At 52.8% G+C, this 13,068-nt stretch overlaps 2 protein-coding genes across 2 annotated transcripts; both read left to right on the top strand.

Moving 5' to 3' along the window:
- Positions 1-3,835: 3,835 nt before the first annotated feature.
- On the top strand, positions 3,836-4,156 carry LOC309436351 (feather beta keratin-like; the record flags this gene model as incomplete). The annotated part of the gene is made up of 1 exon (XM_082045479.1): positions 3,836-4,156. One exon carries the CDS (start codon positions 3,836-3,838, stop codon positions 4,154-4,156), a length of 321 nt encoding a protein of 106 aa, XP_081901605.1.
- A 6,552-nt stretch (positions 4,157-10,708) lies between these two features.
- Positions 10,709-11,029, top strand: LOC309435795 (feather keratin-like; the record flags this gene model as incomplete). The annotated part of the gene is made up of 1 exon (XM_082044539.1): positions 10,709-11,029. One exon carries the CDS (start codon positions 10,709-10,711, stop codon positions 11,027-11,029), a length of 321 nt encoding a protein of 106 aa, XP_081900665.1.
- Between the last annotated feature and the right edge of the window lie 2,039 nt (positions 11,030-13,068).

Raw genomic sequence — 13,068 nt, 5'->3', positions numbered from 1 at the left:
TCTGCAGACCTGTTAGTCTGACCACAGTACCTGGAAAATTATGGAGAAGATGCAACCGAGTGCTGCTGAAAGGCATTTAAGGGCAATGAAATCATCAGGTACAGTCAACAGGGGTTCGCTAAGGCAAAGTCCTGTGTAACTGATTTCCTATCCTTCTACAATAAGGTCACCTGCCTCGTGCATGAAGGGAAGCTGGTGGACGCAGTTTTTCTGGATTTTAGTAAAGCTTTTGGTCCTGTCCCAAATACGGGAGTATTGTGAACTGTTCCATGCTTTAACTTCTACGGAGCCCTGATCTGATCAGCCTTTTGGACTCAATAATCAATGTAGATCCCTTGTAATTGGACTGGTCTAATCCCGTCTTTTCTGCTTCCCCAAACCTTTCTAATGCAAACATTCCCTCAAGGTTCTCAGGTGCACAGCCCCGCGCACCACGCACGCCTCCCATTGTCCCCAGCCCAACCACCTGGCAGTGCCCGTGACACCATCTTCACTCACTGTCAGGTTCCAGGGACAAAAACACAGAGTCCTGTATCCTGCATCCCCTTCCTGCCAGGACCCTGGGCAACACATGCTGGGTACCCAGGTCACCACCCCCTTGCTGTGGGGTCCTCAGCAGATCCAAGTGTGGGTCCTTGTTGCACTGTCCACCTGGACGCATGGTCCCCATTCCACCTACGCAGGAGTCCCCAGACCACGGTCTCACCTTGCTGTGGGAACCACAAATGATCCCTTGGGGGGGATCCTCAGGCCAGCGTCCCCTCTTCTCTGCAGGGCCCCACAGTGACCCATGCAGGGGGTCTCTGCACCACCAGCCTCCCTGCTGCAGGGTCCATGGAGCACCAGTGCAGGGGACACCAAGCAACTGTCCCTGTGCTCTGAGGTCACACAGAAAGCCCCTTTGTGAGGTCATCGTCCTGCTCAGTGTGGGGTCCCTGAGGCACAGCCTGGGGCACTGAGGATCAGGAGCAGGAACAAGCCCGTGACCCTGCTCTGCTGGCAAGATGGGGCTCTGGGCTGGCTTGACCTTGGCTGGATGGCAGGTGCCCACCAAGCTGCTCTATCACTCCCCCTCCTCAACTGCATGAGCAGAGAAAATCTGAGGAAAGGCTCCTGAGTCTTTGTAAGGACAGGGAGATCTCCAGAGGCTGCAGGGGGACAATCTGCTCCAGCGTGGGGTTCACAATGGGCTGCAAGGGAATCTCTCCACCAGCACCAGGAACACATCCTGCAGCTCCTTCTTCACAGACTTTTCTGTTTGTAGAGATCTTCAACTCACATATATCCCGCCCTCTCTTCCAGTTACAATTTTGCAGTCCTTTTTTCCTGTTCTTAAAGATGTTCACACATTTGTGCTACCACCATTGCTGATTGGCTCAGGTTTCACCATCAACCAGTCTGGTTGGAGCTGGCTGGTGCCATTGAATAGAATCAAATAACTGTTTCAGGTGCAAAAGACCTATAAGATCATCAAATCCAAGTGTTAACCAAGCAATACTAAGGTCATCACTAAACCATGTCCCCAAGCACCACATCTACACGACTTTTAAACACCTCCAGGGATGATGACTCCACCACTACCCTGGGCGGTATAAGTGCTTGACAACAACACTGGTGAATAAATTTTCCTAATATCCAATGTAAATCTCCCCTGGTGCAGCTTAACAGTATTTTCTCTTCTCCTGTTCCTTGTTCCTTATTCCTTGAGAAAGACACTGACGTCTACCTCACTAAAACCTCCTTTCAGGTAGTTGTAGGGAGCAAGAAAGTCACCCCTCAGCCTCCCTTTCTCCAGGCTACACTTACTGAGAGTCCACTCCATCACTTATCAGACCATGGAGAAAGATATTGAACAAAACTGGCCCCAGGACTGAACCCTGGGGAACACCACTTGTGAGCAGCCACCAACTGGATTTAACTCCAGTCACCACAGCTGTTTGGGCCCAGTCATCCAGCCAGGCTTTTTGCCAGTGAAGAATACACCTGTCCAAGCCATGAGCAGCCACTTTCTCCAGTTGAATCAGTGTCAAAGACTTTAATAAGGTCTAGGTAGAAAACATCCAGAGCCATTCCCTCCTCCACTAAGTGGGTCACCTTGTCAGAGAAGGAGATCACGTTGGTCAAGCAGGACCTGCCTTTCATCACCCCATCCTGACTGGGCCTGAACGCCTGGTTGTCCCGTATGTGCTGTGTGATGTCACTCAACATGATCTGCCCCACGACCTTCCCTGGCACCAAGGTCAGACTGACAGCCCTGCAGATCCTCAGATCCTCCTTCTGTCCCTTCTTCTTACATAAGCAGCACATTTGCCAACCTCCAGCCAAGTGGGACCTCCCTGGTGAGCCAGGACTGCAGATAAATGATGCAAAGTGGCTTGGTGAGCGCCTCTGCCAGCTCCCTCAGTACCCTTGGCTGGAGTTCATCAGGCCCCATAGGTCAGTGTGTGTCTAACTGGTGTAGGAGGTTTCCAACCATTTCCCTGTGGATTCTGGGGGTTTGTTCTGCTCCATCTTCTACATCAGAGGCTTGGTATCCACAGAACAACTGGTCATATTAGAAAGATTGCGACAAAGAAAGCATTAATGCATTTTCCTCATATTTACTCCGTGTGAGTGCCCCCACATCTAGTGAAGGATGGAGATTCTGGTTAGCCCTCCTTTGGTTGATAATGTATGTCTGGAAAATATTTATTGTATTTTAGAACAGTACTTGGATTATGGTGTAGTTGCACATGCCAAATTCTGATTTTCTCCTTGCACAACCTCATGACATCCCTGTAGTCCTCCTGAGTTACCTGCCCCTTTTTGTAAATGTCACAAACTCTCATTGTTATCCCGAGATCCAGCTAAAGTTCTATGTTTAGTCAGGATGGTCTTCTTCCCCACAGCTCCCTATTTTTGCACATAAGGAATCTCTATGAACATTACAGAACCTTTGAGAACCTTACCTCAGAAACCACCCCTGCAGCTCTCTTGCTCAAAAACCTTGTGTCATATAACAAATCCACACAGCTACAAGTTTAAAAGCAAGAGGGGCACCAAGACACGAACAGATCAAACCCAATCAGGGAAGCCAGGCCTAAAGACAGGCTTAGAGAGATGATAGCAAAGAAGGGAGAGAAGAAGACCACAGAAGAGGCAGCTCTTCATGCCCGTCGCAGCTCCGGAGCCCAGAGCAGCCTGCAAGGGCTGTGAGGGAATGAGGTGCCCTCCACACAATGCAACCGCAAACCACACGAGTGCTGTGGGATGACCTCACTGATGACACCCCATCTCTCCTGTGCTTCGGCCGCATCCTCTGCCCGCACTGACACGTACCATCAACGCCAAGCCTTTGGCCTCTAATGCTCACACTTCAAAGGTGCCACCAGGGCCAAGTGGACACGTCCTCAAGACAAGAACAAGAAATTGGAGCATTGCGGGAAGGAAAACACACCCTCCTCATTCCTGGCCAGCCTGTGGCATCAATCAGCTGCTGGCAGCAAAACGCTGCCATGCGCAAAGGCTGTCCCGCCCCTCGGGGACCAGCATAAAAGCCGGCCCAGAGCCTCTCTCCCTCACACACTCTCCTGACGCCTTCTCCTCCCTCCGCGCTCAACAAGGTGAGCCTCAACCCCCTTCCCCTCCTTCTCCTGCCCCGCCTGGCCCCTCTCTTCCAGCACGCTCTGCCCCCAGCCTCAGCAGCCCTCACGCCTCCCCACCGCCACGCTCCCCACAGCCCCACACCAGCCTCCCCACTCCCTCACCCTCCTGCAACACCGCTTCTCGCACCCCCACACCCCTGCACTTGCTCAACAGCCTCTCGTCCCTTCCAGGGCCCCTCCACACCACACACATGGCCTGCTACGACGTCTGCCGCCCCTGCGGACCCACCCCGCTGGCCAACAGCTGCAACGAGCCCTGTTCCCTGCAGTGCCAGGACTCCCGCGTCGTCATCCAGCCTCCCGCTGTGCTGGTCACCCTGCCAGGACCCATCCTCACCTCCCACCCCCAGAGCACCGCCGTCGGATCCTCCGCATCGGCTGCCGTGGGCAACGAACTCGGCGCCCAGGGAGTTGCCGTCAACTCCGGCGCCTTCGGCTACGGCTTCAGGGGCCTGGGCGGCTTCGGAGGCCTGGGCTGCTTTGGCGGCAGAAGGGGTGGATACATCTGCTAAGGGCTCTCGCCGCCACCTGTGATGCCATCCACACACACCCTGGAAGCCACCCCACACATTGAGGACACGCACTTCTAGGCCCTTCCTGGCACAGGGACCTGCTGTCCATGGCTCCTCGTCTCCAGGAACCAAGCACGGAAGCAGGGAAGTTGCCAGCCTGGGCTGCCTTCGTACCTCGATGAACGTCCTTCTCTTCTCCCACATCGTTCTTTGCACCTCAGACTTGTGCTGTTCCACTTGGCACTCCTGCTTTTTCACTTTTCTCCCTCAATAAAGTTCTCCTTCATCCCAGCTTGAGATGCAGCCTGTTGTCTTTTTCTCCCACGGCTCATTCAACTTCACGTGAGAAAAATCAGGCTCAGTAGCTCATCAGGGTGGGTGGAAAAGGGAAACAAGACCTCTTCCAGGAAATATGACACCACCAACCAGTGCCCAGTGGCTTCCAGGATGTGACACAAACCCACCCCTGGCTCAAACAGAGCCTTCCGCATGAGAACGCTTCCCTGCGCACATCTTGGACAAGATCTCTCCCATAGCAGCACACACATGAATAACTCTCTTCCCCAGAATGACTCTCCAGCCCTCCCAGCAAACACACTTCATTCCCTCCCCTCTGAAATTTCCACACATTGATAACATCCCCCGTGTGCTCTTTGCCTCCTGGCTAAAACATCCCAGCTCTCTCATTGTCTTGTCAGGTGGAACATGTCTCAGACCCTTTAGCATCTTTGTGAACCTGCACTTCTCCTGCACTAATACATCCATGTCCTTCTTCCACTGGGGAGCTCAGACCCGCACACAGGACTACACACAAGACCTCACCAGTGCTGAGGAGACAGGAACGGTCACCTCCCTCAACCTCCTGCCAACATTTTTGCCAATGCTGCTATGGAGACTTCCTGGACCCTTTTACCTCAGGGTTTGATTGGCACCTCCAGGTCCTTTGGTTCTCCACCAGGACTGCAATGTCCTCCTCTGCCAAGATACTTTCTATCCAACTGGCCCACAGTCATTCCTGCTACTGCCACTGAGTCGTCTCCAGAAACAGGACTTGGCTTCTCCCCTTGCCCAGCTCCATGAGATTCCACTATGTCCAGTGAAAGAGAATCAGGAAATTCATTCAGGAATCCTGAATTCAACCATGGACTTATGCACATCCAGATATACAACCCCCCCTCTCTGGGGGGCAGACATGAGTCCATCTGACTCACCGGCACCCCCAGCCCAGCCCTGCACTGGCCCAACCTGCCTCTTGCCTGCCAGGCACTCCAGCACCATCAACACAGACACACAGAGACCCTTCCTGCCCCACCTCATCTTCCTCGCCAACAAACACTGCTCATGCGGTGAACAACCCTCATGACACTCACCTCCACTGAATTCAGGCAGGTCTTGGGAGGCCAGAGATGTTCTCGCTCACTGCAAGCCAGCCAGCGTTATTCCAGTTTGTAAAAAGGGCGTGAGTGAAGAGCCAGGAATCTGCAGACCTGTTAGTCTGACCACAGTACCTGGAAAATTATGGAGAAGAAACAATTGAGTGCTGCTGAGAGACAATTAAAGACAATGCTATCATCAGGCAGTCAACATGTGTTCACTAAGAGAAAGTCACATTTCGTTAATTTGATCTTCTTCTACAATAAGAAGAAGTGCTGCCTCATAGATTAAGAGAAGGAAATGGAGGTAGCTTTTCTTGATTCTAGCATGTTTTTTTGATCCTGTCCATCACAGCGTAATTCTGGACAAGTTGTCCAGCTGTCAGATGAGCAGGTACCTGGGACACTGTGTGAAGACCTGGCTGAAGGGCAGAGCTCAAAGTGTTGGAGGCAATCTGGCTACGCATGGCTGGTCACTGGTCACCGGCGGTGTTCCTCAGGACTCGGTCCGAGAGCCAGCTCTTTTCAAGATTTCTATCTACCATCTAGATGAAGGAGCTGATTGCATCATTAGCAAGTTTTCTGATGATACCAAACTCTGAGGTTCTGTTGATTCTCTTGAGCTACAAGAGGCCTTGCAGAGTGATCAACGTTGATCAGAACAATGGGCAAACATCAACTGCATGAAATTTAAAAGGAACAAATGCCAAATCCTTCACATGAATGAAGCAATTCTGGACACAAGTACAGACTGGGAGAAGAATGGCTGGAGAGCAGCCCTGCAGAAAGGGATCTGGAGTACTGGCTGACAGCAGCTGAACATGAGCCAGCAGTGTGTGCCCTGGCAGTCAAGAGGACAAAACCCATCCTGGGAAGCTTCAAACACAGAATCACCAGCGGCTCAAAGAGATTATTATCTCACTGCATTCTGTGCTGGTGTGGCCTCATCTTGAGTACTGTGGGAACTTCTGGACCCCACAATTTAAAAAGGATCTCAAAGTGCTTCAAAGCATCCAGAGGAGGGCATCAACGTTGGTCAAAGGGATGTAAGGCAAGTCCAAGAGGAGCAGCTGAGGACAATGACTTAGTCTAGATTGGAGAGAAGGAGGCTGAGGGGCGACCTCATTGCTCTCTTCAGCTTCCTGAGGAGGGGGACGTGGAGAGGGAGGTGCTGAGCTCTTCTCCATCAGATCCAGTGACAGGACACATGGGAATGGTTCAAAGCTGCACCACTGCAAGTTTAGACTTGACATTAGGAAATATTTCTTCACTAAGCTGGTGGTCAAAGACTGGAAGAAGCTTCATGGAGAGGTGTTCGATACCCAAAGACTGTCGGTGCTTCTGAGGCATTTGGACACTGCTCTTAATACCACACTGTAACGTCTACTGAGCCCTGATGTGGTCAGGAATTTGGACTCAATAATCACTGTCCCTTCCAACTGGAGCACTGTAGTGTCATCTATTCTCCTTCACCAACCCTTTCCCATGCAAACATCCCCACCAGGTTCTCAGGTTCACAGCCCCGCGCACCACACACAACTCCCATTGCCCCTGCACTACGCCCAGTCCCACTCTGGCCCCACAAACACTGCACACAGAAATGGCCTCACCCCTCGGCGCTCACCCCACATTCACACCCCAAAGCCGTCACTCACCAGCCTCCCCTGCCTGCCGGTCCCGCTCCCCTGGGCCTCTCACCGGCCTCACCAGCTCTCCCAGAGCTCTCCAGCCTCAGCCCCCAGTCGCAGCCTCCCCTCCCCACAGCCAGGCACTGCCTCAGCACTCACTGACCAGCCAATCAGGGCGCAGGTAACAGCCTGACCGTCAGGCAGCAGGTAACAACCTGCCAATCAGGGGGCAGATAACAATTTGACCATCGGGGACAGCTGACAGGCACCAGCTGCTCTAGAAGCCCCTGGAAGGTTCCAGAAGGTGCCTGTCAGGACTTGAAAATCAACAGCACCACTATAATAAATAGATAATCTTCAGCAGACAAACACAGAACAACTGCTGGGAGGGCTGGTGGGTGAACAAGGGAATGAATGAGTAGAAATGCTGCTGAAAACTAAACCAAAGGCCTCACAGGACAGCAGCTCGGGGACTTAAGAGAAGCAAGATGGTGTGAAAATGCCCTGATTAAATACCAACGCCGCTGAATAAAATTCACTAAATCAATATATATCAACAGACACTGCACTTTTTGCCTGGCCTGCAGGTTTCTCAGGTCCACCCATGTGGGATCCCGTCTCCACATCTCCTCTTCCTGCCAGGAACCCGTACAAACCAGACAAGGTACCCAGGTCACAACCCCCTTGCTGTAGGGTCCTCAGCTGACCCAGGTGTGGGTCCGTGTTGCACTGTGAGCCTGGATGAACGGTCCCTGCTCCACGTACAAGGGAGTAACCGGCCACTGTCTCATCTTCTTACAGGGTGCAGCCCTGGGTAGAGCATCCTGTCTTCATAGCAGGGCCCCACAGTGACCCATGCAGGGGGTCTCTGGACCACCAGCCTCCCTGCTGCAGGGTCCGTGGAGCACCAGTGCAGGGGACACCAAGCAACCGTCCCTGTGCTCCGAGATCACACGGAAAGCCCCTTTGTGAGGTCATCGTCATCCTCAGTGTGGGGTCCCTGAGGCACAGCCTGGGGCCCTGAGGACCAGGAGCAGGAACAAGCCTGTGACCCTGCTCTGCTGGCAAGATGGGGCTCTGGGCTGGGTTGACCTTGGCTGGATGGCAGGTGCCCACCAAGCTGCTCTATCACTCCCCCTCCTCAACTGAACGAGGGGAGAAAATCTGAGGAAGGGCTCCTGAGTCTTTGTAAGGACAGGGAGATCTCCAGAGGCTGCAGTGGGACAATCTGCTCCAGCGTGGGGTTCACAACGGGCTGCAGGGGAATCTCTGCTCCAGCACCAGGAACACATCCTGCACCTCCTTCCTCACTGAACTTGCTGTCGGTAGAGGTTTTTCTCTCACATATATCCCCCCCTCTCTTCCAGTTACAATTTTGCAGTCCTTTTTCCCCTTCTTAAAGATGTTCACACAATTGTGCTACCACCATTGCTGGTTGACTCAGGTTTCACCAGCAACCAGTCTGGTTGGAGCTGGCTGGTGCCACTGAATAGAATCAAAGAATTGTTTCAGATACAAAAGACCTTTAAGATCATCAAATCCAAGTATTAACCAAGCAATACCAAGGTCACCACTAAACCATGTCCCCAAGCACCACATCTACACATCTTTTAAACACCTCCAGGGATGATGACTCCACCACTACCCTGGGCAGTCCATTCCAGTGCTTCCCAACACTTTTGGTGAATAAATTTCCCTAATATCCACTGTAAATCTCCCCTGGTACAGCTTGAGGCCATTTTCTCTTGTCCTGTTCCTTGTTCCTTATTCCTTGGGAAAGACACTGACACCTACCTCACTACAACCTCCTTTCAGGTAGTTGTAGAGAGCGAGAAAGTCTCCCCTCTGCCTCCCTTTCTCCAGGCTACACTTACTGAGGGTCGACTCCATCCCCACATCAGACCATGGAGACAGATATTAAACAGAACTGGCCCCAGTACTGAGCCCTGGGGAACACCACTTGTGAGCAGCCACCAACTGGATTTAACTCCAGTCACCACAGCTGTTTGGACGCAGTCATCCAGCCAGGTTTTTTGCCAGTGAAGGATACACCTGTCCAAGCCATGAGCAGCCACTTTCTCCAGTTGAATCAGTGTCAAAGGTGTTAATAAGGTCTAGGTAGACAACATCCACAGCCATTAAGTGGGTCACCTTGTCAGAGAAGGAGATCAGGTTGGTCAAGCAGGACCTGCCTTTCATCACCCCATCCTGACTGGGCCTGATTGCCCGGTTGTCCTGTATGTGCTGCATGATGTCACTTAACATGATCTGCTCTATGACCTGAAAAACTGAGGCGAAGAAAGCATTTTCCTCATCCTTTGCCCTGTGACTGCCCCCACATCCTGTAAAGGATGGAGTTTCTCATTAGCCCTCCTTTGGTTGATAACGTATGTCTAGATTCATTAAATTATATTTTACAACAGTACCCAGATTATGTTGCAGTAGTGCTGCCACAATCCTAATTTGCTCCCTACACAACCTCATGGCATCCCTGTAGTCCTCCTGCGTTATCTCCCTGTTCCTGTAAAAGTCATAAACTCTCTCTGTTTTACAAAGTTCCAGCTAATGCTCTCTGTCTAGCTAGGATGGTCTTCTTCTCCACAGCTTCATATTTTTGCACATAGGGACTCTCTATGAACATTAGAGAACCTTTGTGAACCTTACCTCAGAAACCACCCCTGGAGCTCCCTTGCTCCAAGACCTTGTGTCGTATAACAAATACACACAGCTACAAGCTTAAAAGCAAGAGGAGGAACTAGACATGCACAGACCAAACCCAATCGGGAAGCCAGGCCTAAAGACAAGCTTAGAGAGATGATAGCAAAGAAGGCAGAGACCAAAGACCATCTTAGTGGCAGCTCCTCATGCCTGGCACAGCTCCAAAGCCCAGACCAGCGTGCAAGGGCTGTGAGGAAATGAGGCCCCTCTTAACAAAGCACCTGCAAACCACCCGAGTGCCATGGGATGACCTCACTGACGACACACCACCTCTCCTACGCTTTGGACGTGTCCTCTGCCCGCCCGGACACGCGCCAGCAACGCCAAGTCGTTGGCCTCTAATGCTCACACTTCAAAGGTGCCGCCAGAGCCAAGTGGACACGTCCTCAAGACAAAAACAAGAAACTGCGGCATTGCGGGAAGGAAAACACACCCTCCTCATTCCTGGCCAGGCTGTGGCATCAAAAAGCTGCTGGCTGCAAAATGTCACCATGCGCAAAGGCTGTCCCGCCCCTCGGGGACCAGGATAAAAGCCGGCCCAGCGCCTCTCTCCCTCACACTCTTCTCCTGACGCCTTCTCCTCCCTCCACGCTCAACAAGGTGAGCCTCAACCCCCTTCCCCTCCTTCTCCTGCCCCGCCTGGCCCCTCTCTTCCAGCACGCTCTGCCCCCAGCCTCAGCAGCCCTCACGCCTCCCCACCGCCACGCTCCCCACAGCCCCACACCAGCCTCCCCACTCCCTCACCCTCCTGCAACACCGCTCCTCGCACCCCCACACCCCTGCACTTGCTCAACAGCCTCTCGTCCCTTCCAGGGCCCCTCCACACCACACACATGGCCTGCTACGACGTCTGCCGCCCCTGCGGACCCACCCCGCTGGCCAACAGCTGCAACGAGCCCTGTTCCCTGCAGTGCCAGGACTCCCGTGTCCTCATCCAGCCTTCCACCGTGGTGGTCACCCTGCCAGGACCCATCCTCACCTCCCACCCCCAGAGCACCGCCGTCGGATCCTCCGCATCGGCTGCCGTGGGCAACGAACTCGGCGCCCAGGGAGTTGCCGTCAACTCTGGCGCTTTCGGCTACGGCTTCGGGGGCCTGGGCGGCTTCAGAGGCCTGGGCTGCTTTGGCGGCAGAAGGGGTGGATACATCTGCTAAGGGCTCTCGCCGCCACCCGTGATGCCATCCACACACACCCTGGAAGCCACGCCACACATTGAGGACACGCACCTCTAGGCCCTTCCTGGCGCAGGGACCTGATGTCCATGGCTCCTCGACTCCAGGAACCAAGCACGGAGGCAGGGAAGTTGCCAGCCTGGGCTGCCTTCGTACCTCGATGAAGGTCCTTCTCCTCTACTCCCACATCTTTCTTTGCACCTCAGACTTGTGCTGTTCCACTTGGCAGTCCTGCCTCTTCACTCTTCTCCCTCAATAAAATTCTCCTTCATTCCAGCTTGAGATGCAGCCTATTTTATTTCCCTTCCAGGGCTCGTCCGACTTCACCTGACAAAAACCAGGCTCAGTAGCCCATCAGGGTGGGTGGAAAAGGGAAACAAGACCTCTCCCAGGAAATATGCCACCACCACAACCAGCGCCCAGTGGCTTCCAGGATGTGACACAAACCCATCCCTGGCTCAAACAGAGCCTTCCACATGAGAACGCTTCCCTGCGCTCATCTGGGACAAGATATCTCCCATGCCAGCACACACATGAATAACTCTCTTCCCCAGAATGACTCACCAGCCCCCCTAGCAAACACACTTCATTCCCTCCCCTCTGAAATTTCCACACATTGATAACATCCCCCGTGTGCTCTTTGCCCCCTGGCTAAAACATCCCAGCTCTCTCATTGTCTTGTCAGGTGGAACATGTTCCAGACACTTTAGCATCTTTGTGAACCTGCACTTCTCCTGCACTAATACATCCATGTCCTTCTTCCACTGGGGAGCTCAGACCCGCACACAGGACCCCACATGAGACCTCACCAGTGCTGAGGAGACAGGAATGGTCACCTCCCTCAACCTCCTGCCAACATTTTTGCCAATGCTGCCATGGAGACTTGCTGGACCTTTTTACCTCAGGGTTTGATGGTCACCTCCAGGTCCTTTTGTTCTCCACCAGGACTGCAATGTCCTTCTCTGCCAAGATAATTCTATCCAACTGGCCCACAGTCATTCCTGCTACTGCCACTGAGTCACCTCCAGAAACAGGACTTGGCTTCTCCCCTTGCCCAGCTCCATGAGATTCACTATGCCCAGTGAAAGAGAATCAGGAAATTCATTCAGGAATCCCGAATTCAAACCACCATTCCCCATGGATTTATGCACATCCAGATACACAACCCCCCACTTTTGGAGGGCAGACGTAAGTCCAAATGACTCACCAGCACCCCCAGCCCAGCCCTGCACTGGCCCAACCTGCCTCTTGCCTGCCAGGCACTCCAGCACCATCAACACAGACACACAGAGACCCTTCCTGCCCCACCTCATCTTCCTCACCAACAAACACTGCTCATGCGGTGAACAACCCTCACGACACTCACCTCCACTGAATTCAGGGAGGTCTTGGGAGGCCAGAGATGTTCTCACTCACTGCAAGCCAGCCAGCGTTATTCCAGTTTGTAAAAAGGGCGTGAGTGAAGAGCCAGGAATCTGCAGACCTGTTAGTCTGACCACAGTACCTGGAAAATTATGGAGAAGTAACAGCTGAGCACTGCTGAGAGGCATTTAAGGACAATGTAATCATCAGGTACAGTCAACAGGGGTTCACTAAGGGAAAGTCCTGTGTAACTGATTTCCTATCCTTCTAAGACAACGTCACCTGCCTTAGAGATGAAGGGAAGCTGGTGGATGTAGTTTTTCTGGATTTTAGTAAAGCTTTTGATCTATCCGAATGGGGGGAATATTGTGAGGTGTTCTGCGTCCCACAATTTAAGAGGAATGTCAAGGTACTTGAAATCACCCACAGGAGGGCAACAAAGTTGTACGAAGATCTGGAAGGCATGTCCTAAAGGAGCAACTGAGGACAGTGGGTTTGTCTACTTTGGAGACAAACAGACTGAGGGACGACCTCATTGCTCTCTGCAGATTCCTGAGGAGGGGATGTGGAGAGGGAGGTGCTGAGCTCTACTCCATCAGATCCAGTGACAGGACACATGGGAATGGATCAAAGCTGCACCACTGCAGGTTTAAACTTGA

The sequence above is a fragment of the Streptopelia decaocto genome, assembly GCF_964273445.1.
Source record: "Streptopelia decaocto genome assembly, chromosome: 2".
In the NCBI taxonomy this organism is placed as follows: domain Eukaryota; kingdom Metazoa; phylum Chordata; class Aves; order Columbiformes; family Columbidae; genus Streptopelia; species Streptopelia decaocto.
Note: the sequence above shows the minus strand (reverse complement) of the source record. Positions and strands in the feature narration are given on the sequence as shown.